The 23,836-nt window shown below is 58.3% G+C and overlaps 1 protein-coding gene across 8 annotated transcripts in view; it reads right to left on the bottom strand.

Moving 5' to 3' along the window:
* DLGAP4 (DLG associated protein 4) overlaps positions 1 to 23,836 on the bottom strand; it is a 146,444-nt gene that overhangs the window by 51,445 nt on the left and 71,163 nt on the right. For 2 of the 8 annotated variants that reach the window (XM_021536607.2, XM_021536610.2), the window contains exons 2-5: positions 15,922 to 16,013; positions 7,302 to 8,313; positions 6,685 to 6,738; positions 1,774 to 1,991 (exon numbers count right to left, since the gene is read on the bottom strand). In XM_021536607.2, coding sequence (XP_021392282.1) covers positions 1,774 to 1,991; positions 6,685 to 6,738; positions 7,302 to 8,252 — 1,223 coding nt within the window. In that variant the 5' untranslated portion in view covers positions 8,253 to 8,313; positions 15,922 to 16,013. The remainder of the gene's footprint in view (positions 1 to 1,773; positions 1,992 to 6,684; positions 6,739 to 7,301; positions 8,314 to 15,921; positions 16,014 to 23,836) is intronic. The other 6 variants (XM_021536609.2, XM_077787048.1, XM_021536612.2 and 3 more) reach the window with 4 other exon arrangements.

The following is a 23,836-nucleotide window of genomic DNA, read 5'->3' as shown; positions in this document are numbered from 1 at the left end:
TGCAGCCCCGGTGCCGGCCCCAGCCCGGGCTCCCTCGGCTGCTGCGGCTCGGGGCTGGCCGGGCGGCGAGGGCCGGGCAGCAGGGGGCGGCCGCGCTCCGCTCCCGGCTGCGGCCGCGCTCCGGCCGCCTCCCGGCGTGTCACCGGTCCCGGTGAGTGCCACCGGTCCCGGTGTGTGCCACCCCGGCCCCGGCCTCCTCCCGGTGTGTGCCACCGGTCCCGGTGTGTGTCACCGGTCCCGGTGTGTGCCACCGGTCCCGGCCTCCTCCCGGTGTGTGCCACCGGTCCCGGTGTGTGTCACCGGTCCCGGTGTGTGCCACCCGGGCCCCGGCCGCCTCCCGGTGTGTCACCGGTCCCGACCTCATCCCGGTGTGTCACCTCATCCCCGGTGTGTGTCACCCCCGGCTCTGGCCTCCTCCCGGTGTGTCACCGGTCCCAGCCTCATCCCCGGTGTGTCACCCCGGCTCCGGCCTCATCCCCGCTATTTGTTATTCCCGGCTCCGGCCAGGCTTCTGCTTTGTCCCCGGTTTTATTCCCTGCTCCCTGGGCTCCACCGCCGGCTCCAGCCGCAATCCCGGCTACATTCCCGGCTCTATGTGCAGTTCCAGCTCCATGCCCGGCTCCGGGGTCCCGCAGAGCTCCGGCAGGGCCGAGCCCCGCCTGGAGCGCTCACAGCCCCGTCCCTGCTGTCCTGACCCGCCACGCTCCCCAGTCTTCCTCAGCACTGGGGCTCTGGCTGAGCCCAGCGCTCCGGGCAGGACACATCCCCACGGACATGCTGGACAGGCAGAAAGAGCCCCAGCCTCTCTATATAGGTATTTTTCACCAGAGACTCCAGGACCCCACCCTGCTCCCCTGAGGTGAAAGTGAAGGCTCGGAACAGGGATGGATCCAGAGCAGGCATTTCCAGGGCTCCCCACAGGTGATTTTGTCACCATCTCCCAGCAGAATGCAGCACCTGGTCTCAGTGGAAAGGCTCTGTGAGGTATCCCCACACTGCCGGCACCCCGCTTCCCTCTGCCTGCTGAGCCTCAGCAATTCACCCCCAGCGGCTCCTTCTTCTCCCTGCCCCTCTGTACTACCTACAACTGCCCAGGCTGTGCCCAGAGCACTGACAGCCCCCAGGTGCCTTGTCCCTGGATGCTGAGCAGGTGCTGAGGACACTGCACAGCATCAGTGCCTGGGTCATGCAGAGCCCCTCCTTCAAGACCAGCCTCTGGCCCAGCAAAGCTCCTGCTCTGCTCCCCTGGCTTTGTCTGTCTGGCTCAAACCACTGTGGGTCTTCCTCCCTCAATACCTGGTGCCAGACCTCTCAACTCTTCAGGATATCTGCCAGCCCAGTGTGCCACCTTTCTGTTCCAGAGGGGGAACACCTGGATACCTCTGGAGCAGAGCAGCTCCAGGCACAGCCCCAGCAGGCAGAGTGTCCTCAGCCATGCTGCATGAGCAGCTTCCATGGCCAAGGGGCCTTTTGGGGTTGTGATCTCTCAATCCCCCAGAGCAGAAGATGCACAGCTCCATCAGAGGAGTGCTCTCCCCATGGCTGAGGAGACAGGGACCTGAAGCAGCTCCTAACACTAGGGCTACTGGGAATCACCAAGATGGGGTACCACATCTTCTGTTCTGCTTGTCTCCTCATCTCTCTGTTAGATCTGGGGTGTAGGAACCCTGCTGAGCTCTTATGCCACACTCTGTGGGCTGCTGCAACCCAAGGACTGCTCCAGCAGTGGTCCTGAGGACCTGTGCAGAGCTCCCAGAGGAGCTCCAGCGTTACCTTTGTGTGGTGCTCTGCTCACTCAGGGACTGTTGGGTGGCCTTGAGGTAACTCTGCCTCCGAGCTGCAGTTTTCGGGGATGGTTTGGGGCTGGTTTCTGAGTCCTCGCTATCATCATCCCCCATGGCTTTGATGTAACTCCCGCTCCGCATGCGCCGGCACGGGATCTCGCTGTCCTTGTCCCGGGACAGCGTGTTGTTCCACTCCCCGTGAGGCACCTGCAGGAGGAACGGGAGCATGAGCAGATGTGAGGGAGAGCACATGCCCACGATCCTGGGACCAGCAGGATCATGGGGAACTGTGGAGATTGTTGTAATTCTGCTGTAGTGTAGTGGGAATAAGCAACACAATTCTTTCACCACCCTCCCTTAACCATTTCATGCCAGGCAGCCCTTGCTTTGGTGGCTTCTGTTTTAGCACATCACAGCCATTTCCCTGTCGCTGTACACCTCCATCCCACACATGCTCACACAGCCAGGACAAACTGCATGATGCCAGGCGCAACGGCAGGAGGAGGGGACGGTGTCACTGGGCCTGTGTGGGGCACTGGGGCAGGGCTGGACCTGGGTGTTCACCACACTGACCACATCACTGAACATAAAAGAGCTGCTGTGGAGCATGGCTTGGGGCTCAGAGCCCGGACCTTCATGGGCTCTTCAAGGTTTTGAGTTGAATGTGACTCTGAGTGCCTGAAATTACTTTCTGAAACCAAGTCAGGCTCTCACCAATCCCTCTAGAGCAGCTTGGACACACAGACCTTGTGCTTGCCCCTCTGCAGAGAGATGAGCAGCACCTTGGGTATGGAAAGCAGTTCTAACCCCACCAAGATGACAACTCCACAGTTAATTTAAGGCAGACACAGTCTTTTGTTCCCTCACTAGACAGGCGTGAACTGATGGTCCCACAGGAGGCCTGAAGCACTGAGCAGCCACAGTAAGCCACCACCCTGCCTGCCCATCCTGTGAAGGGTTTGTGGGGGGGACCAGAGGCAGAACCAAAGTGCCCAGGACTGACCAGGATGAGCTGCATGGGGTGTGGGGCAAGTCAGGAGAAAGATAGGGAAGTCCAGGTTGGCTGAGGAGGGCAGGGCCAGTCAGCAGCCAAATGTGCTATGCAGGACAGGGGCTGCAGGACAGGGAATGCTTGGCTGTCCCTGTGCAGGGCCAGTACTGTATGGTGTGAGGCAGTGAGGGGTGCTGAGCCCAGCCCAGGACAGTGGGGGCTTTCAGACCTCAGGATCCTGCAGCTGCTCTGCTGCCACTGCTTGAGGGCATGGGCTGGGGGCTGCTTAGTTCTTCCATGGCTGCTGCATTTGCCCCCTGGCCTCGGGCTCACTGGGCACAGAAGCACAAAGAGAATTCCAGGGCGTGTCTCTCTGCTGGTGCAGCCCTAGCACTGCCTGCTGCTCTGGGACCTGTCCCTCTCCCAGGAACAGCGTCTCTGGGGCATCACAACAGCATCTGGCTCTCACCAAGCTGCCTTAATCCTGCTTTCCCTGCCTCTCCTCTGCTTTGTGCCTTGGCAAGGCAGCAGGACACAAAGCTGCTCTCAAGGTGCTCTCCATTCCAGCTCAGCAGGCAAGGGAAAGAAGGTGCTTGGGAGGAGACCCCTGAATCCACTGCCCCACTTCAGAGCATGTCCCACCTCTGCCTGCACAGGGTCCACTGGGATTGCCACAGCTCTCACTCCCGTGGGACAGAGAGCAGGAGAAGTGTTTCCTACATGTCACATATGCAAAGACAAGCAGGGGCCCCCAGGGCCCTGTAAAAGCAGTGCAGGTCCTTTGGGCGCTGTTTGGGGTCCTCTGGGATGCTTCTCTGCAGGAGGGTGTGAAGAGCCTGTCCCACAGTCCGCAGGTCTGCGATAGGGGTGACAAGCCCAGAACAGCTTCTGCGATCAAGGACAGACCTGACAGTGACCAGGGCAGCCCCTCCTGGGCAGCAGAGCTCCTGGCAGGTGACACCTGGGGCTCTGAGCACAGACTGTGTGTCATGCCCAAGTGGACATGAAGGCACCCAGGCCAGGCACAGAGCAGCTCCTCACAGGTGGTGGGGCTCTGCTGGCCTTCCTCCTGCTCCCCCTGGCCTTGGCTCTGCCCGTCATGCTTTGGGTGCCATGGAGGGAGTAAGAGAATGCCCAGGTCTGGAGACTTTATGGGGACTTGAGGGCTGCAGAATATGGGTCCTTCCTTGTGCCCAGTCAAGGTCCATGTGGTGCCATGTACTGCAGGGATGTGGGATCCAGGCGTGTGTCCACCCCTGGAGTTGGGCTCCACTGCTGCCACCACACTGCACTGTCACCAGGTGCTGCCACCACACTGCACTGTCACCAGGTGCTGCACAGTCACCAACCAGCAGCACAGTCTGGCTCTGCTGCTCTCCTGCCCTGAGCTGAGCGTGGAGGGGAAAAGGAAGGGGCCACAGGGGAGGTTTCCCTGGGGGCATCCCCCAGTCCCTGGAGCCCTAGCAGAGTGGGGAGTAGGAAGAAGGGGAAAGTTCCACTGCTGGGCTCTGGCAGGAGCTGTAGCGCTCCCTCCACTCGGGACAGGTCGGGGAAGAGACTCGAGGAGCAAACAGGGTTTCCATCACACAAGTGCCAGCTCTGCCATGCAGCCCAGCCCCGCACACACAGACATGCAGCACAGGAACACCCGCCCTGCTGAGCCCTGCAGGGCTGCACGGGCCATGCACAGGCTGCACTGCTGCGGGCACAGCGCTGCTCCCTCGGCGGCCGTGTCCCTTGTGCTGTCCCACGGGCTCAGCCACGGGCTCAGCCATGTCCTCGAGAAAGCAAGCTGGAGCTGGGCTGTCCCTCTGGCAGGGCACCCTCTGGGAAGGACCTGGTCTGTGTTCCTGCTCCATGGCAGCTCGGTGGCTGGTGTGAGGCACTCGGCGTTGTGGAGTGGCTGGCACTGAACAGGCCACCCACTCTGTAAGATGAATTCAGGAAGATCTGGGGTGGTCTGACTGTAGGTGGGCTTGGGGAGGCTGGTCTGGATGATGCATCAGGTTCATGGTGACTGTCCCCTCTGAGCCACCACACTGCCCATCCCTTCAGTGCTGTCTGCAGATCCACAGCTCCTGCTCACTCCTGCCTTGGGCATCTCCCACTCCAAGGAGCTTCTCAGTCTCTTTCCTTGTGCTCTCAGCTGCATATGGGGCCCATGGGGACAGGGATGGGGAGCACAGCCTCCCTCCTTGGAGACTGTGCTCTAAGGATGGACCTGTGTCATCCTAGGGACTGATCCAAGAGACCCCTAACCTGATGACACAGGGCTGGACCTGGAGCTAGGCAATCACCAGCTACAACATGTGGGTATGGATGTTTCTAGGGCCTGGAAACATCACATGGGCCTCCAGTAGTTGCTGATGAATCCCCATAATACCCAGACCTTTCAAATGGGGCAGGAGAGGTGAATAGCCTTGGAGGCTGGGGTGTCCTGTTTGTCCCCATCCCACTCCCTCATGTCCCTGCACCTCTGGCACCCACTGGGCATTTCTGCCTGGCAGCAGCCCCCTCTGCAGCAGGGCAGGGCTCCCATGTCCCCCAGGCACTGGCAAAGCAGATCCTTGCTGTTCCTCACCCTGGCACACAGAGGGAGTGGGCTCTCTCTGTCCCCAGGTGTGACAAGGGGACATGTGGCCTTGGAAAAGGACATTCCCCACACACAGGCTCCAGAGGTGACATCTCCATCGCCTCTCCTGTGCTAAGGAGGGAGTGGGATACAATGACCCCATCCTCCCGTGAGGTGCCTGAGCCCCGTGTCCTGATCTTTGGGGCTGACATTGGACACCTGGGCACAGGGTGAGCCCAAGCATCTGTGACCTGTCGGCTTGTGGGGGCACCAGGCATCATGTTTTTGGGACCGGGTGCCCGGGGTCTTGGTTCCAGTGGTGAACTGCTGGTGAACTGAGCACAAGGCCTGCCCCAGGTACTGGGGATGTTGGTCACATCCCAGTGTCCCCCTGTGCCCCTTCTGCCATGCCAGTTGTTGCTGTTGGCTGCTCCTTGCCCACTCCACGTCTGGTGGTGCAGGCCGAGCCCCTGGCCAGTGGTCCCAGGAGGATCAGAGCAGGAGGGACTGGGCAAAAGCCCCTCCTCAAAACAAGATCCCTACCTGGGCACTGCCTGCGTCGGTCGGCCCGGGGCTGAGGGGCTGGTCCCAGCTCCGCAGGGCAGCCGTGTCCTCCTCCCACCGAGTGATGGGGCTGCCCAGCTGCTGGCCAGGCCCATGCCACCCAGCTGTGCCCACAGCCCTGCGTCAGGCTGTCGAGAAATGGAGCCTCATTACATGGGGGGAAGGAGCAGGGCAGCTTTGCACCCCAGAGCCTGACAGGGGCTGTTGGGGCTGCCTGCTGGGCTTGGTGCTGCAATCTGAGGGAACAGGACCCTTGGAGAGCTTGGCTGCAGCTCTTGAACTTCAAATGCTTTACGGGAAGGAGCAGGGGTAAAGAAAAAGAAACCAGGCCAAGATCATTTTCCGTGCTGGTGTTCGTGATGCAGTCAGTTTGGTCCCTTGGAAATTTGATTTGCAGCCGTGGCCAGCAAGGTATTGGAAGTTGACTATGCTTCAATAATTCATCAGGTTTTAAAGCCTCTAACTCTGCTGGGCACAGCCAAGGAAGCCCCTGGCACCTCTGCATTAAAAGGATGCTAGAGATTTACATGCACAGACTGGTCCCCTCCTCCCCTCCATCCAGGCCTGGCTTATTTGTCTTCATTCCTCTCTCTAGGGCACAGTCAGGTTCATGCCACTCCAGCGCCGTTTTGGAGCCTGCTGCAGACCTGGAGCTGTGGGTGCCAGGGTTCCAAACCAGCATCAGCCATGCAGGCCATGCAAGTGAGGCTGGCACTGCCTTGCTGCCCCAGCCCTGCCCCACAGGCGAGCAGCAAGGTGGCTGCAGGTCCTACCAGTGCTCCGGGGAAGCTGGGCAGAGCGGGGCTGACCGGGCACGCTGGCACATCCTTGCGATGCGTGGAGATAAGGGGGAAGCGTTAGTTAGTGCTGCTGACCTTCAGCCCATGGCACAGGGGTCTCCATGGGGGCCTGGGAAGCTGTGTCCAGTGAGACATGGACAGCATTCACAGCCCCTCAGCATTCCCGGCTGTGTAGGCACTCAGGGGAAGCATCCACATGGGGCAGCTACATCTCCACCTGTCCAGGAGTGCCCCGCAGCATCTGCAGGGCCTGGGCAGGCAATGGGGACATGTGGGATGCCTGCAGGAAATGGGGTCACACCCAGCAGAGGAGGTGGGGTGGCATGTCCCCTCCACAGGGACTGGGGGTGCTGGGACTGTTGCGCTGCAGCTGTGGGAGATGGATCCCATCAGCACCCGTGTCCCCACAGAAGGAGTAGGGGCCTGTTCCCAGGACCCTCCCCAGCCCTATCCTAGCAGTGTGACCTGAGGTGACAGCTGAACCATCAGGACATATTTGATAAGGTCACACAGGTGCCCACCAAGAGGATGTCCCTGAACTCCTGTGCTCTCCCTGCACAGAGCACCCCGTATTCCCCTGTGCCACCCACCTGCAGGTAGTGGTAGGCCAGGTCCTGGTGGCAGGACTTGGATTTGAGCAAGGCTTTGTCGATGGTGGCGGAGGCCTTCTGGCACACCTCCCGGGCATGGCTGAGCGTCAGCGTGGACCAGGAGCCCCGCTTGATGTAGTTGGAGTCGTTGTTGATGGGGATATTGGTGCAAGGGGTGACCTTGAGGTCATTATTGCTCTTGGAGGATTTCAGCATGTGCTCGCTGATGGTGTTGTAGGCGTGCATGAAGTACTTTGGCTGGCTGTGGTCGGGCTGCCGGCCCAGCGTCATCAGCCCCATGGGGTTGCGGTAGCTGCAGGTGTCGCTGTCCAGGTTGTCATCGGAGCTCCACCAGCCGGAGATGTTGGACCTGGTCCTGCGCTTGGGCTCGGAGGTCTTCGCCCGGTCCTTGCTCTTGCTCCTCCGGTTTTGCTTGGCGTCATCTGCCCCCTTCTTCCCATTGACGTTGCCCTTGGTGGGGCCCTCCAGAGACTGGGACTTAGCAAAGAGCTTCTGCACGGAGTGCACCAGGTGCCGGATGCGCCCTGGGCTCTCGCTCCGGTGCTTCGCGTCGCTGCGCTGGAACTGCAGGGTGCTGAAGCCGTCCCTGTGGATGGGCAGCTGCTTCTCAAACTGGTCGAGGAGGTTGGCAGGCAGGCGGTTGATCTTAGTGGCTTGGGCATGGCTCGGAAAGGGGTTGTCATCCGGGACCTCGAAGTGGGAGTTGTAATGGATGCGCGGGAAAGTACTGCTGTTGGAGATCTGGTTATTGAGCGGAAGGAGACAGTCGCCGTGGACGGTGTTCTGGGCTGGGAATCGGGGATCCATGGTGAAGGAGTCGGTGGGGCTGAGGAGATAAGGGTTCCTGTCCTGGGGGGCATAAAGAGAGTCTTGAGGGGAGTCCAGGTTTTCTGAGAGATGGCGGCTTCTGTTGTCTCCTAAGCCCTTCATGGTCCCAGTGCTTCCTAGACCATGGCTCAGGGACAGTGTAGCAGAGCCCTCACAGACCTCCCTGCAGCAGGAGGAAGAGACAGAATGCTGAGAGTCCACTGGGAGCCCCTCTGGCAGCCCACTCTTCCCTTGGGGCACATCCCTGCTCCCCTCTGAAAGCAAATACCACCATGGCTAAGGGACAAAGGAGAGAAGCAGGATGGAAGAGGCAGGAGGGGGGGAGAAGGAGTGTGAGACCAGGGGCTGGAGAGAGCAGGGACCAGCAGAGGAGGGGCAGGATTCACATTCCCACTGCAGGTGCAGTGTTCGTGTGCCTCAGTGCCCAGCCACAGGCTGCTCAACAACACTGCTGCTGCTGTTCTGGCGCTGCACGTGGTATTGGACAGCGTGACAGAGGCACTGCCAGCAGGTCCCTGCTCTGTCCCATCTGCTCAGGGAGCTGGAGGTAAGCCTGCTGAGCCCAGGCAGTCTGGAGCTGAGCACCCCAGCTTTTCTGAGATGATGGATCCCGGGGCTGGCACAGCTCCCACAGCTGTGCTAATGTGACATGATGGCAAACAGCTCCTCTCCAGCCAGGGCTGCCTTCCTGGCAGGTTCTGCCCTGGAGCACAGTGTGTCAGTAGCTCTGTAAGAGCTGAGGTGTTTCTGAGCACTCAGAGTCTGACCAGAGAAGCTGTTGACTGCTCAGATGATGATTCCTGCTGGGCTGCACCACTCCTAGGGAGCTGTGTCACCAGTGCCACCCTCCCAGCCAGCCCTCTGTGCCCTCTGCCACAGTGAGGGGCTGGGCTTGGTCCCTTCCTTTCAGCAGGTGTGGGATCCCTGTGTGGAAAGGCAGCTGGGACAGAGGGATCCCCTGAGGGATCCTCATTGAACATCTCCCCAGTGGTCTTGCCCCATCCTGCTTGGTTCAGAGGGATCCTCATCTTTACTGTGTTATACAGGGAAAAAGGACAAACATTTTGGATTTGCTTAAAAGAAAAATCAATCAATATTTATATGAGTTGAGCTGTCAATCAATAAGTTGATTTTCCATACTCCAAACCTACTTAAAATCACAGAATATATAGATGAACTCTTATTTCCTGTTACCTTTTAGTTTAGTTTCTTAGTTCCTTTTTGGTTAATTTGAGTGTTGCTCAAAACAGAGAGAAGTACTTTTAATACATGCAGATGGTATGTCCCTGTGGTGAGCAGGGTTGGCAGTCTGTTCTCCCTTTTAGCCATGAATTGGTCTCCAGTCTCCTTGAGGAACATGTCCCCCACATGCAGCGTGGCCAAAGTGGTGTGTGAGTGGAGTCAGTGACCACTGCAGGGTGGCAGGAATCGACAGGCTTGTCTTCCCCATTCAGGGAAAGATGTATTATAATGAAAAGCAGCCAGAGCTTTAAATAATTGTTTGAAAGCACAAAAAAAACCCCAAAAAACAAAACCCAAAAAACCCCGCTAAACCTCCCCCCCACCCCAAAAAAAACCCAAACCAACCACCATCAAAAACCAAAAAAAACCCCACCGACCAACCAAACAAAAAAACCAAAGCAGAATTTATTCCACGGCCTGATAGGCTTTGCATTCTCCATTTAACTCTGTCACTCCTAGTGGGTTGGCAGAGCCAATCTGGGCTTTCTAAAGCTTCAGTGAGCACAGCCTGGGCTTCCCATCCTGCTCCAAGGGAGACCCCAGTCCCCCTCCCCTGAGCCATGTTCCGAGGGTCCTGTCCATGCTGACCCCAGCCCACCTGTCCTGGGGCACTGCCCACGGCCCCTGCACCCTTGGCAACTTCCCAGCACTGCTCCCTGGGCATCCCAGGGCCCATCGGACTTGTCTGGTCCTGACCCGGGTCCCTGCAGAGGCTGCATGGCCCTGGGAGTGGCTCCTCCTCGGGCTGCTGAGCTGCTCCAGCTGCCTCCACCTCCAAGCTGTGCCCTGCCTGTTTGGCCGCGCTGCTCTGGGAGCAAAGACTGGCCCCTCTCCCCCACAGACAGTGCCCAAACCTGAACTTTCTGCCCAAGCAACAAATGCAGCCTTAGCCTTGACTGGGACTCAGCTGCTTCTGGTCCCTGTGGGTGTGACCCCAATTCCCCTGTGGGTGTGACCCCAATTCCCACTGTGCCCTCCAGCAGCATCAGCCCCCTGGAGTCCCCTGCCCATGGGACCCACTGGGCTGGTGGATCTGGGGTGGCGCTGGCTGGGAGGTGCCAGCAGGGAGGTTCAGGATGTGCCAGCTGGCACCCACACTGCTCAGTGCAGTGACAGAGAGCCCCAGGTGATGCTCCCAGAGAAAACCCTCCAGGCAGAAGGGAAGGATAGGGTGTAGGACAGGCTCCAGGCTGAGCTATTGAGCTGAATTCCAGATGGATTTGGATGGCCAAGCTCCACCTGCACACTTTGGAGAGGAAGTCCTGCAGGAGGCAGAATCTCAAATCTTCCCTGAGCACCACCCAGGCTCAGCTCTGTCTGCCACGGCCCCTCTCCCTCCCCTCCTTCCCCCAGCTCTGGAATCCCAGTAAAATCCTTCCCTTGGGCCCAGGGCTGTGCTGGCTCCGAGGGATGCTGCGGGACCAGGCTCACAGGAACCATCACAGGAACTAGGCTCCCCGAGGAGACTCCACACCCTGATTTGATCACAAAGGGATGTCTCTGGATATTGATAGTAAATACATCTTTGCCTTCTGAGAGCAGCTGATATTTGAAGCAGGAATCTCCTCCTAAGGCAGTCCTTGGCTACCTTGTGGTCACTGGGGTCCAGATAAACTCAAACTGCCTTACGAATCAAAGGAAGTAGGGAAATGGAATTAAGAAATGTAGATCAACGGCAGTCTAGTGTGCACAGGGGGAGAAGAAGGGCCAGGGTCAGGCTGGCTCCAAGTGCTGCAGAGGCAAAAGGGCAGGAAGGAAACTGAGGGGCTGGGGGATGAGTGGGAGAGAAGAGAAGGTTTTGGAGGGGCAGGAGCAGAAAGGGTGGGACAGTGAGAGCAGGGGAGGGAAGGGAGCTCCCTCTTTCCCAGACTGGCTTCCCCCTGCTACAAGTGGACACTCACTTCTGTATGGCAGAGTTCACTGCTCCCTTCTCCTGTGGGGCTGCCACAGGTGCTGATCCTCCTGCCTGTCCTGCCTGCTCCAGCACCTCCCTTGGCAGCAAGGGAGGTGTGAGGTGCATCCCTGCTGCTGGGCATGTGCTAGAGCTCACCATGCTGTCTTTGCTGCCTCCTCTGTCAGCCGGTTTCCCTCTAAAATGGCTTAAAATGTTTTCTTACTTTCAATTACTCTCTGCAATCCTTGGCACTTTGTTGAGACATGGGGTCAGAGAAGGGAAGAATCCAGCAAGATCTTCCCCACCATCTTTTAGATTTGGAAAGATGAAAAATGCTTGAAACTAAATCTCCCAAATCCATGATCCTGCAGCTCACAGACTGGCAAGGGCTGTCTCCTGGGACAGGTGCTCAGTGTCCCTGCTGTGTCACCCTGCCCTGAGCCAGGCACCCTGGCAGGGATGGTCAGCCCTGCACCACAGAGTGGGGCACCAGGGTCACTGCAGGAGAAGACCTGTCGAGCAGAGGGTCACAGCAGGGGCTGCTAGAGCCAGGACAGAACCCCTGAGCCCATGGAAAGGGACTGGTTTCACCCCATTACCTCTGTTCCCCTCAGTCTGTTTTCTCAGGACTGCCCTTGCTCTTCCCAAAGGCTTTGCTGATGCTCAGAGATGAATTGACCTGACCTGAGCTGATTTATGGCACTTTTGTGTGTACCAGGCCCCAGCCAGAGGTAGCTTCTTGGACCTGGTTCACAGCCTGCAGGTTTGGGTGAGCTGCACCCAACCCACCTCCAGCAGCACCTCCAGCAGCTCCAGACACCAGGCAGGACAGAATTCCTGAGTGGTTTGGGGTGGAAGGACCTTAAAGCCCATCCAGTCCCAACCCTTGCCATGGGCAGGGACACATTTGACTAGATCTGGAAGGTTGCTCCAAGCCCCAGCCAGCCTGGCCTTGGACACTTCCCAGGGATGGGTCACCAGCCATGTCAGGACCTTAGGGACCACTGGCTGTGATCAGCTTCTGTGCTGGAGCTCTGCACCACAGGGGAAGTGGGCAAGCCCAGGTTGGACAGGGCTTGGAGCAACCTGGAACAGTGGGAGGTGTCCCTGCCATGGCAGGGGGTGGGGCTGGATGGCTTCAAGGTCCCTTCCCACCCAAACTACTCCAGAATTGTCTGGTTCCCTGCTTCCATGTACTACTGAGGCAGGGTTGGCCAGAAAGGCTCAGGAGCCACTTGGGTGATGCTCAGGAGAGGCTGGTGGCACATCAGGAGAAGCATCAGCCTGTAAAATGGAACTGCCCAGAGCACACATCCTCCAGGAGGAAGCAAGTCCCAGACTGACAGGGCTGAGGGCACCCTCCGGGGTCAGCTTGTCCTGCCCTCTGCCCATCAGCTCTTCCAAGGCTCCACATTCCCCAGGCAAACCCCGGCCCAGCCATCCTGGCTGGCTGCAAACACAGAGGTGGCTTTTGTACCTGGAACCAGCAGCATGGTAACAACAGGCTGGAATGTGGAGAGAGGATTTGCCACCTGCAGGGGGAAAATGCCTCCCCTCTCTTGCTGCTGGAAGCTGAAAGGATCTGTGAGCTGTGGTGCAGGTGACGTTTGCCTGCCCACGCGGAGCCCAGCGTTCCCTGAATTAGCAGGAGCTCTGGATGCGGTGCTGGGGGCTGCTGCCTGCCAGAGCCCTGCATTAATGATGATTCAGAGTTCACAATCTGATCGTGGCCGATAAAAATAGCTGGCTGCTGCTTGGAACAATTCATTACACAACAGAGCCTTCTCCTGCCACGCTGCTCCCAGGATGCCCCCACAGCTCTGTCCTGGAGCAGAGCCCGTCCCCAGGGATGAGCAGCAGAAAGCACTGCCTGTCCTGGGATGAAGGCAGGGGATCCTGAGGAAGAGTTAATGCCACCCACCGTGACAGTGCCACCAGGAGAACCAAGCACAGCAATGGAGGGGACAGTGGCTTCCAGCAAGCCAAGGGTGTCACCTTTTTGGGATCCCTGCTTAGGGGACAGGGAGTCCTCTAGAGGGTCGGTCTGCTCATTGCCTAAGGGTGCCCAGGGGCTGAGCCAGCCCATCCTCACTGCCCTGCCAGGCAGCCATTGCCAGGTGAAACATACCCAGTGCCAGCCTGAGCTCGGCACTCTGAGCCCTCAGCTGTGTCCCTGGGGAAGGATTTCCCCACATCCCTCCTCATGCAGGAATATGTGGCTGGTGCCCTTTGAATGTGGGATCTACACATGGCTCCTGAGGTCCCATAACAGCTGAACTCCACTGATCTCCTGCTTGTTCTTCAGGCCAAGGAGTGTCTCTGCCCACTGGTGCCCACTGGGGTGATAAAAGACATGGGATCTGACCGGCACCATCCCAAAATGACAAGGAGTAATTTATCTTAAGAACTCTAAATACTGCCTCTTTTTGTTTGTTTGTTTGTTTTTGTTTTGTTTTATTATGTTTTAATCTACCAGCAAAACCAAATGCTGTGAAAGTCAAAGGTTGTGATATGACAAAGATTTTTTTACTTCAGGTGTTGTCTAAGCTGGAGGAGCAGATGAACTCCTGAGAGAGACAGAGAACTTATTTTCATCCAGATGTCACTGGTAATATAATCAACTCTCCAGGGAGCAAAATCCCAGAAATTCTGCAACCTATTTGTCTATCCCTAAATAGAAGTTTCTCAAAGTTCTCCATGAGATGGGATTTGCTCTGAATCAGGAAATGCAAAGCATTAAGTAGGTCAAATGAGACAAATGAGACAAATAAGAAAGGGAATTTTCAGGAAGGGAGCAGGACAGCTGATGAGGTGGCTGGAGTGGAAGGACCAGGGTAAAGAGCTGGATTGTCTTTGAAACCTGTCTGCAGCCTCTGCTGCCTTGCAGAACACTTGGGGCACAGGCTGGTGACCACATGGGGCATGTTCCAGCTTGGCTGGAGGAGCAGCTAATGAGAACATTCTGGCCCAAAGCTGACCTGTTCTGGTCAGTGGTGTTCAAGAGGCCTGGAGGGGGTGAGGGAGGGTCTGCACAGCCCCTATGGAGCGAGTGTAGGATGCAAAGCCCTGGATGCAAAGCCGTGAACATGGCTGCCCTTGAGCTGCCTCTGTCCTGGCTCCCAGGGATGGAGGTGTCCACCCTTGCACTGAGAACTCGGGACCCAGACAAGGCAGAGACTCTGCTTGGCCTCCTGTGTTGCCACCCTGCCCAAACTGAGTCCTCCTGCCTCTCTGTGCTGCCAGAGCCAACAGCAGCCCCTGGGCCATGGCCCTGGTGTCCCTCCCAGGGCACAAAGACCACGCTGAGGAGGAGGAACTTCAGCCTGGAGAGGAGGAGACTGAGGTCAAACCTCACTGGAGTCTTCATTGGGGGAGAGTGTTGAGCTCTGCTCTGTGTGACCAGTGACAGCACAGGGAATGGCTGGAGCTGGGCCAAGGCAGGCTCAGGCTGGAGATCAGGGAAAGGTTCCTCATCCAGGGGGTTCTGGCACTGCCCAGGCTCCCCAGGGAATGAGCAGCCCTGAGGCTGCCAGAGCTCCAGGAGCATTGGGACAGCGCTGCCAGGCACAGGCTGGGACTGTTGGGGTGGCTGTGCAGGGCCAGGGTTATCCTTGTGGGTCCTTTCCATCTCAGCTCATTCCATGATTCTCTGTCTCTTTGCCCTTAATGTTTGTGGCAGAGTAGTTACAGGATGCTCTGAGTAGCCCTGGCTGTCACTGTTCCACCACCAGCTCAGCAAGGACCTTATTGTGCTCCAGGGCAGACGTTCCCATTGCCTAAATGTCCACATGAAGCCAGGCAGGGCCCTGGCTGCATTCGATGCAGGGTGGAGACGCTCTTGGCACTCAGTGTGATCAATGCCTCAAACAAAGCAGCTCCTGTAGCCTGAGGGTCCCCGGGCAAAGAGGAGCAGGTGGGAAAATTCAGCAGCTCCCTGTGCCATCCCTTCGGAGCCCGGGCTGGGCCTGTGCACAGCTCTGCGTGCTCGGAGCTTGGGAACACTTCCTTTGTCTCAAAGTGGGTCAGGTGGAGGCGTGGTGTTACTATAGCAATGGGCAGGAGATTTCATAACTTTATTTTGCGAGGGGCGTGTTGCAGAATTCACCAGGAGATGGAGGGAGGGCTGTCATTGAATCACCCTCCCAGCTTCCCTTCCCCAGTGGGCTCCTGCAGGAGCTCCACTGCCCCTTGGCCACAAGCACAGAGCCGGGGCTGTGCCCCCTGGCCCCCTCGGGACTCCCAAAGCCACCCCGGGGACATCCCCAGTGCCACCCTAGGGCTGTCCCCAAAGCCACCCCGGGGCCGTCCCCAAAGCCACCCTGGGGCCGTCCCCAAAGCCACCCCAGGGACATCCCCAAAGCCACCCCAGGGCTGTCCCCAAAGCCACCCCAAGGCTGTCCCCAAAGCCACCCCGGGGCTGTCCCCAAAGCCACCCTGGGGCTGTCCCCAAAGCCACACCAGGGCTGTCCCCAAAGCCACCTCGGGGCTGTCCCCAAAGCCACCCTGGGGCTGTCCCCAAAGCCACACCAGGGCTGTCCCCAAAGCCACCCCGGGGCCGTCCCCAAAGCCACCCTGGGGCCGTCCCCAAAGCCACCCCGGGGCCGTCCCCAAAGCCACCCCGGGGCCATCCCATACCTCTCAGCTTGCCAGGCTCGGGCACTAGGCCAGACTCAGCATCCTGAGCACCGTGTGTCCCTCTGGGCTCCAGGGCTGTCCCTCGTGAAGACCTGCAGGGCAGAGAGCAAAGGGGACGTGTCCTCACAGGGCTCAGAGAGACGTCTGCGATTCCTGGGATCAGAGTTTGTCTGCCTGACAAACATCCCAGGCCACAACCCAATGCTGCAAACACTTGACTGCTCTGCCTGATACCTGGGCTGTGTCCAGCAAAGGCAAATGGCAGAGAGTGAGGCAGAAGCAGTACCCACGGGACAGGGAAAGATGTGGGAGTGGGGCCCTTAGCCTCTTGGGTGTCGCATGGACTGAGAGGATGAGCTGGAGATCAGCCAGGTGGGAAGGAGAACATCCAAAATGCTCCTTGCTGGGGGCTCAGGGCTGGGCAGAGCCCCTTTGTGGGAAAGTGCTCTTTGTCTTTCCTTCCCTTGCTTATTTATCGTGGACTCACCCCCTGCTGTCTGTGGCCATGCCAGGAGCCACTGACCTGGGCAGGGGGGTCCTGTCACCCTCTGTACCTCACCCTCTGGGCTGGCCCCCTTGAGCCCAGCCCGGGGAGGCAGGAAGGACAATCCTGGGGACAATCCCCCTGCCCAGGGTGGCAGATGGCACCTCTGGTGTTCCCCCTGCTGTGTCCCAGCACTGCCCCTGAAGAAGCTGCTCTGAGTGTTAGCTCCAGCACTGCTCAAGGCAGCTCCTGCTGGTCACTAGGTGCTACTGTGCTGCAGCCAGAGCCTGGTGGTTCCTCCTTCCCTGCCACGCAGCCACGCTGCAAACCACGGAAAAAATGCTCCCTCTGTCAAAAGCCAGCTAAATAATATGGGGAAACCCCCCACCATGTTTCTCAGTGTCCCCAAAGCCCTACTGACCCCACAGAGAGCACAGCCTGAGTTATCTAATCAGTGATGTTGGGGTTTGCATTGATGAACACTCCAGGCTGGTTTGCGTGCACACACAGCCTGTCCTACACTGGGAGCTGCTGGGGCAAACTGGGCAACTCCTGCTGCAGGGAAGCAAGGGCTGGGAATGGCATGGGAACCAGAAGAGGAGTTAGCCTTCCTAAGACAGCTTTTTCATTCCTACTTGAATGGAGGAGGCCATCTGGATTTGAGAAGGTCTTTGAGAGCTCAAAGAGGGGTGAAAATAGGTGAGCCCCAGTTTCTCGGCTCAGATTGAAGGCTGGGACAAGGATAAAAACCTTGGAAATTTTTCTAGGAAAGCCAGATCCAGGTGCTGGGCTTGACTCCCACCCTGGTAATGCAGAAGATGACCAAACTGGTGTTCAGAGATGAGGCAGCAGTTCTTTGTCCCCAGAATGGAGAGATGGGTACTGCAGTGCTCCTGAGACCCTGCTGTGCCACCTGCCACCACCCAGCCAGAGGGGCTTTTTCCAGCCTGGAGTCACACACATCCCAGGTGCCTGGCTGTGGCAGAGGCACCGTGCTCTCCTCAGACATGCCCAGCAGCCCTCCTAGAACTTGTGCCAAGGAAGCAAAGCTTGCAGAGATGGAGAGGCACAGTGCAGGCAGAGAACGAGAGGACTGTGTTCACTCCAAGGCCCTCAAGGGGGATATCCTAATAGACAGAAGAATGGAAAGCCTGGGCAGGTCAGCAGATTGGCCTCCTAAATTAGGTACAAACCCTCATCACCTTCCCACTAGCTCTAGAGCCCAGCACTGCAGAGGGAATTGCTAAAGCAAAGGGATGTGTCCTAGGACAGCCAGGCAAGGCATTCTCCTCTGTCCCCACAGCTGCCCTGTCTCCTACACCAAACACCCCTCTCTCTCGGGAGTTTCTTGCTGCTGCTGGGCAGAGCCCGAGGCTGAGACAGAGGTGAAGCACATGTGGCTTCACCCAGCCCAGGAGGGCTCTGCTGCAGCCTCAGGGACACCTCCCCACCCCAAAGCCAGACATTCCTGGGCTCAGAGGTGCCCCTGCAGTGGCAGTCATTGCACTGTGACCTGGCTGTGTTGGATGAGCTGTGGCAGGGCAGGTGCCACGGACTGCATGCACTGGCACTTCACTGGAACTGCCCAGCCCTCTGCAACTCTCCATGGGAAAGGGAATTCCAGCACTGGAAGCTGTGTTGGGTTTGAGCCCATGATCCAGACAGCAGAGCCACCAGCACAGCAGGGATCCATGGCCAGTGCTGCCCCCAGTGTCAGCACCTACATGTCTCTGTCACCCGCTGTGCGACAGTGCCCTGCTGTAATGCCACCCGTGCTGGGATGGAAGGCAGTACCTCTGAAGCCACTGATGGCCGCCATGGAAGCCACCAGCACCTTCTAGGAATGCCCCCAGCACCCTCCTGGCTGCACAGGCACCACCACAAGCACCCAGCACCCTGTAGCAGCAGTGGTGGCTGTTGGGATGCAAGTGCCTGTCCAGAGCTGGCAGCACCTGGCAGGTGTGTGCGTGCCACCAGCACTCTCAGGGTGCCTCAGGCCCCCAGGAACAGGCCAGTCCTGGCACCCTCTGGCATATCCAACAGATGGGAGAAGCAGGGCCTGGATGCCAGGCCTCCCTTCACCCAGCAGGTTCCTCCTACTGAACAAGGTCACTGAAGCTCTGGAGGAAGAAGCATTTTGATGTGGAACACTGTTTTTCCCTTTGCATGCTGTTCTTGCACAGAGAAAATGGCACCATAATTGCTTTTAATTAATATCAACATCAACGCCCAAAGAAATGCAAATGAACAGTTGTGTCACCAGCCCAACCACCTGATGTTACCAACCATCCAAACACTTCCATTGTCCCTTTCCTCCTGCCTCCATTGTCCCCCTCTCCCTGCCATTCTCAGGAGCAAGGTGCTCTCGGTGGGGTGTGAGGGGTGGGATGGAAGCTGAGGCATGGAAAGACAGGAGAGGGGCTGTAAGCTCAGGGAAGGGCACTGCAGACCAGTGGAAGGGAGGAGGAGCAGGGGCCAAGCTGGGGCCCTGATTTTCCAGGCAATGAGGGTGCAGAATGCCAGAGGAAGCAGTCAGGGGTCCATCCAGGACCCTTCTCTGCTCAGGGGTGTCTTGCTAATGAACTGATGCCCCTTCAAGACAATTTTGGTGAACGGGGAGCCAGATGATCTACAACCATGGCCTGCCCTGCTGCAGCCTGAGTGGTTCTGTGTGGCTGGAGAAAGCCTTGAAGGGACAGATCTGGTGCTCCTGGTCCAGCCTCAGAGGTGGCTGCAGGTTGGTGATGAAATATGAGGCATCAGTATCTGCTGGGGCCTCCTGAGGAAGGTGATGAAGTTTCAGCCCAGTGGGCAGATGAGGAGGGCAAGGTGGTCCTTCCCCTTCTGCCACTCCAGGGCCACACTAGTGTGGTCACAGCCAGAGCAGAGCAAGGCCAGCAGAGCTGGGCAGGTGCAGGTGGTGCTGGGATCTAATTCTAGGGAAAATCCTGTGGAATGTTACCGGCTCAAACAGCAGCATCTTGGGATGGTCTGTGTGAGAACAGAGGTCCCTCCCAGGCTGGGCTGTCACCTCCTGCTCCTTTCTGCTTCTCCACCAGGTTTGGACAAGCATCAGGAAACTTTTTTTTTTTTTTTTTTGCTTTTGGTAAACCTGAGAGGAGATGAAGCCCTCATTCCAGGGAGCAAGCACAGTGACCTGGCAGCCAGTCCAGTGCTGGACCCAGAGCTCTGTAAAAGGCTGAGGGTCCCTGTGGGACCCCACAAGCACAGCAGGGATGCTGCAGGGATGGGGGATGAGCAGGCCTGGCACAGGGACAGAGGGGAAAGGGCGAGGAGCAGAGCACAGCCCCAGAGGCAGGTGCCCAGTGTTGGCAAGGGCTGCTAAACAAGGGCCCCTTCCTCCTGCTGTCACCCCTCCTGCTATTGTCCCCTCCTGCTCTCGTCCCTAGACTGAACACTTTGATTCACAGACTGTAAGATTAGGTACAGACATTGCCAACTCTTCTGAAACAGGCCATAACACCATTTTGTGCAAATCTAGCAAGAGAACTAGTGAAAAGAAATATATGTGTGCTCTTGTAATCTCTGCACCATTTCTCTGTGTAAAACAAATGCATTGAGCTCCTTTGGGTGTTCCAGAAAGAATCACCCTGGAGGATGTTTGGGGGCTGGGAGCAGCACCTCCAGGGAAGGACAAGAAGCTGCTTGGAGAGAGGGGAGAGCACAAGTGAGGTATGGCTGAGCATGAGGAAGGAGCTTTGTAGACAGGATTAAGATCCTTCTGAGGAGGCACAGAAGGAAAATTATGTGTGTGAAAACACCAGAGGGAACAATTGAGCATAGGTGGGAAGGGTGGGAAGTCCTGCTGAGCTGTGAGGAAAGTGCTCCCCTCCCCAGGCCCAGAAGGCTCCCACGCAGATGCCTTGTCAGCAGGGTCCTGTTGGGGCAGGGCAGCAGGGAAAGGAGGTCACAGCACATGGAATGGGCTGTTCCTGTCCCTGCTCTCCCGACAGGAGGGTGTCCTGGACACAGGGACAACATGCACCGATCCTGCTGAAGATGGAAGTTGAAGTCAGCAAGAAGCTGAGGCAAAAGATCCACCCTGATGACTCCCAGAGGTCAAACCCCACACCACTGTCAACTGAGAGGAACCTTGGGGACAGAGTGGGGACCTGACAGTAGCACTCCTTTAACTCTATAAATGGGGGACCTGCTAGATCTTGGAGGTATTTCCTAAGATAACCTCTGCCCTACTCAGCTGGTTCAGATTAGACATTGGACAAAACAATTGCACTGAAAGAGTGGTCAGGCACAGGAATGAGTTGCCCAGGGAGGTGGTGTGGAAGTGTTCAAGAGCCACCTGGATGTAGCACACAGGGATGGCTATGCTGGGACTAGGTTGATGGCTGGACTTGGTGATCTTGAAGGTCTCTTCCAAGCTTGAGGATCCTGTGAGATGGGAGCCTGGCCAGGCCAGCAGCCCTGGAGAGCAGGGGAGGGCACTGTGGGTGGGGGTTATCTGTTCTTGGCATGGGAGCAGTAGCAAACAGCCCTGAGATCCCTGGTGTAGGAATGGGGGAGGGAGCTGGAAGGAGCAGAGCTGAGCCTCTCCAGGCAGTGAGAGAACTGTGTCCCCAGCAGGGAACACATGCTCCTGCAGAGGGACCCCAGTGGGGTGGCATGTCCCCTCCTCAGGGCCCATCAGAGTGTGTCTGTAAAGCTGAACAGCCTGGAATTGTGAGGAGGGATCCTCCACTGGTGCCACACCCTGCACAGGAGCTCCCAGGAGAGGGCAGGGCACACCTGAGGCTGTGCTGGGGCAGAGCTGGCTGGGATTGCAGGGACCCAGGAGAGGCTTCCTGTGGTGGAAGACTTTCCTTGGAGGGCAGAGGGGTGTGGGACAGACCAACAGGACCTGAAATGACAGAGAAGAACATGCAGGAGGGACTGGGAGCCTTCACCTGAGTGACATCATGATGTGGAGAATAAAACTGGTCAAGTCAAGGGACTTGGAGAGAAGAAATTCTCTAAATGCCCTCCCACCAATGCCAGGGAGCCTGGTAACACACTCTGCTCACATATGGACAAGGATCTGACCTAGCTGTGCTCCTGAAATCTGACTGGGAGCATCACATAATTGGAGTGTTAAAACCAGCAAATGTTAAAGTCAACAGCTTCAGGGAAGAATGAGGGCACAAAGGGACATCAGATGTCACAGCATGCAAAGTCAGCAGTTTGAGTCATACCCACCTGCAAAGCTCTCAGATCTTCTCCAGCAGAGGCAGAAGAAGGTGCAAGAATGCACAGGGCCTTCCCCAGCCTGGCAGCTGCTCTGCCAGCAGCCCTGTGATCTGCAGGGGAAACAGGTTCCCTTGCTATGGGAGAGACTTGTGCAGAGCCCTGCATCCCAGGGTGAACCCATGAGGGATGTGCAGGACATGGTGGCTCAACAGCTGGACACATCTGTACAGAATCATGGCTAAAGTGAGACCCTGCCTCAGCCAGGGAATGCTCGAGGAGCAGGGCCTGTGTGTGACACCCACAGTGCCTTACTGGAAAAGAGAGTCAGTTTATGGCAGCTTGGTGTCTGGGGGGATAGTCACAGAATCAGGGAGTCAGTAAAATCAGAAAAACTCTCTGAGATCACCAAGTGGAACCCTTAACCCAGCACTGCCAGGTCCACCACTAACCCACATCCTCAGTTGCCACATCAACATGGTTTTTTAACACTTCCAGGAATGGTGACTTCACCAGTGCCCTGGGCAGCTGTGCCAGTGCCTTAGCACCGTCACTCTGAAGAAATTTATCTTAATATCCAGTCTGAGTGACTGTGAAGAAGAATGGAGGCACATTGACCTAAAGCCAAAGGGTTATTTCCAGTCCTACAGCTGCACCAACACCCAGCCATGGACTGGCACAGCCAGGACACACCGGGCTGGCACTGCCAGTCTGAGCTGCAGTGTGGCCTGCAGAGAGAAGGCCAGAGGTTCTGGCTCAGAGTCTCGTCCTGTGCTGCCCAGCCTGTCCCCAGCCTGAGGCCTGGCACAGTCTGTCCCCACCAGGGAACCCTGGATCCTGCTCCTGCCTGGGGTCAGGGGACAGGCTGCAGAGTGCCCATGTCCTGACCATGCCGGGAGCTGACCTGCTCTCCTGTGGCAGGAACACCTGAAGGATCTGTCCTGCTCCCTGGCCCTGACACTGCCTGTCTGCTGACAAGGGACAAAGGCCAGCATCTCTCATTGAAACTGGGCACAACCTGACATGGCCACACCAAATTCACTAAAAAATCCCTAAGCCAAGTCAGACGCACCACCACAGGTGTCAGAAAGCCCCACGCTCTTGCAGTCCTGCTGAGAAGGCCTCAGCTGTGCTCCTTCTCTGGCTCTGGCAGGGAAGGGACGGAGAAGCTCCTGGTGTGACTCCTGGGAAAACCTGCCCCGCCCGCGGGCTGCACGGAGCTGCGAGCGGCCGGCCGTGCCTGGGGCAGGGCCCCGCTCTGCGCCCACGGCCGAGCCCCGGCGGCGCCGGGCTGGGCACCAGGGCAGGCCGAGGAGAGGTTCTGTGGCAGGGCAGGGCCGAGGAGAGGCTCCGCGTTGGGGCAGGGCAGGGCCGAGGAGAGGTTCTGCGTTAGGGCAGGGCCGAGGAGAGGCTCTGTGGCAGGGCAGGGCCGAGGAGAGGCTCTGCGGCAGGGCAGGGCCGAGGAGAGGTTCTGCGTTAGGGCAGGGCCGAGGAGAGGCTCCGCGTTAGGGCAGAGCAGGGCCGAGGAGAGGTTCTGCGTTAGGGCAGGGCCGAGGAGAGGCTCCGCGTTGGGGCAGGGCAGGGCCGAGGAGAGGTTCCGCGTTAGGGCAGGGCCGAGGAGAGGCTCCGCGTTGGGGCAGGGCCGAGGAGAGGTTCCGCGTTAGGGCAGGGCCGAGGAGAGGCTCCGCGTTGGGGCAGGGCAGGGCCGAGGAGAGGTTCCGCGTTAGGGCAGGGCCGAGGAGAGGCTCCGCGTTGGGGCAGGGCCGAGGAGAGGTTCCGCGTTAGGGCAGAGCAGGGCCGAGGAGAGGCTCCGCGTTGGGGCAGAGCAGGGCCGAGGAGAGGCTCTGCGTTAGGGCAGGGCCGAGGAGAGGCTCCGCGTTAGGGCAGGGCCGAGGAGAGGTTCTGCGTTAGGGCAGGGCCGAGGAGAGGCTCCGTGGCGGGCCAGGGCCGAGGAGAGGTTCTGCGTTAGGGCAGGGCAGGGCCGAGGAGAGGCTCCGCGTTGGGGCAGAGCAGGGCCGAGGAGAGGCTCTGCGTTAGGGCAGGGCAGGGCCGAGGAGAGGCTCCGCGTTAGGGCAGGGCCGAGGAGAGGGCTCTGCGTTAGGGCAGGGCAGGGCCGAGGAGAGGCTCCGCGTTGGGGCAGGGCCGAGGAGAGGCTCCGCGTTGCGGCAGGGCCGAGGAGAGGCTCTGCGTTAGGGCAGGGCCGAGGAGAGGCTCCGCGTAGGGGCAGGGCCG

This window comes from Lonchura striata, chromosome 17 (assembly GCF_046129695.1).
Source record: "Lonchura striata isolate bLonStr1 chromosome 17, bLonStr1.mat, whole genome shotgun sequence".
Taxonomy (NCBI): domain Eukaryota; kingdom Metazoa; phylum Chordata; class Aves; order Passeriformes; family Estrildidae; genus Lonchura; species Lonchura striata.
Note: the sequence above shows the minus strand (reverse complement) of the source record. Positions and strands in the feature narration are given on the sequence as shown.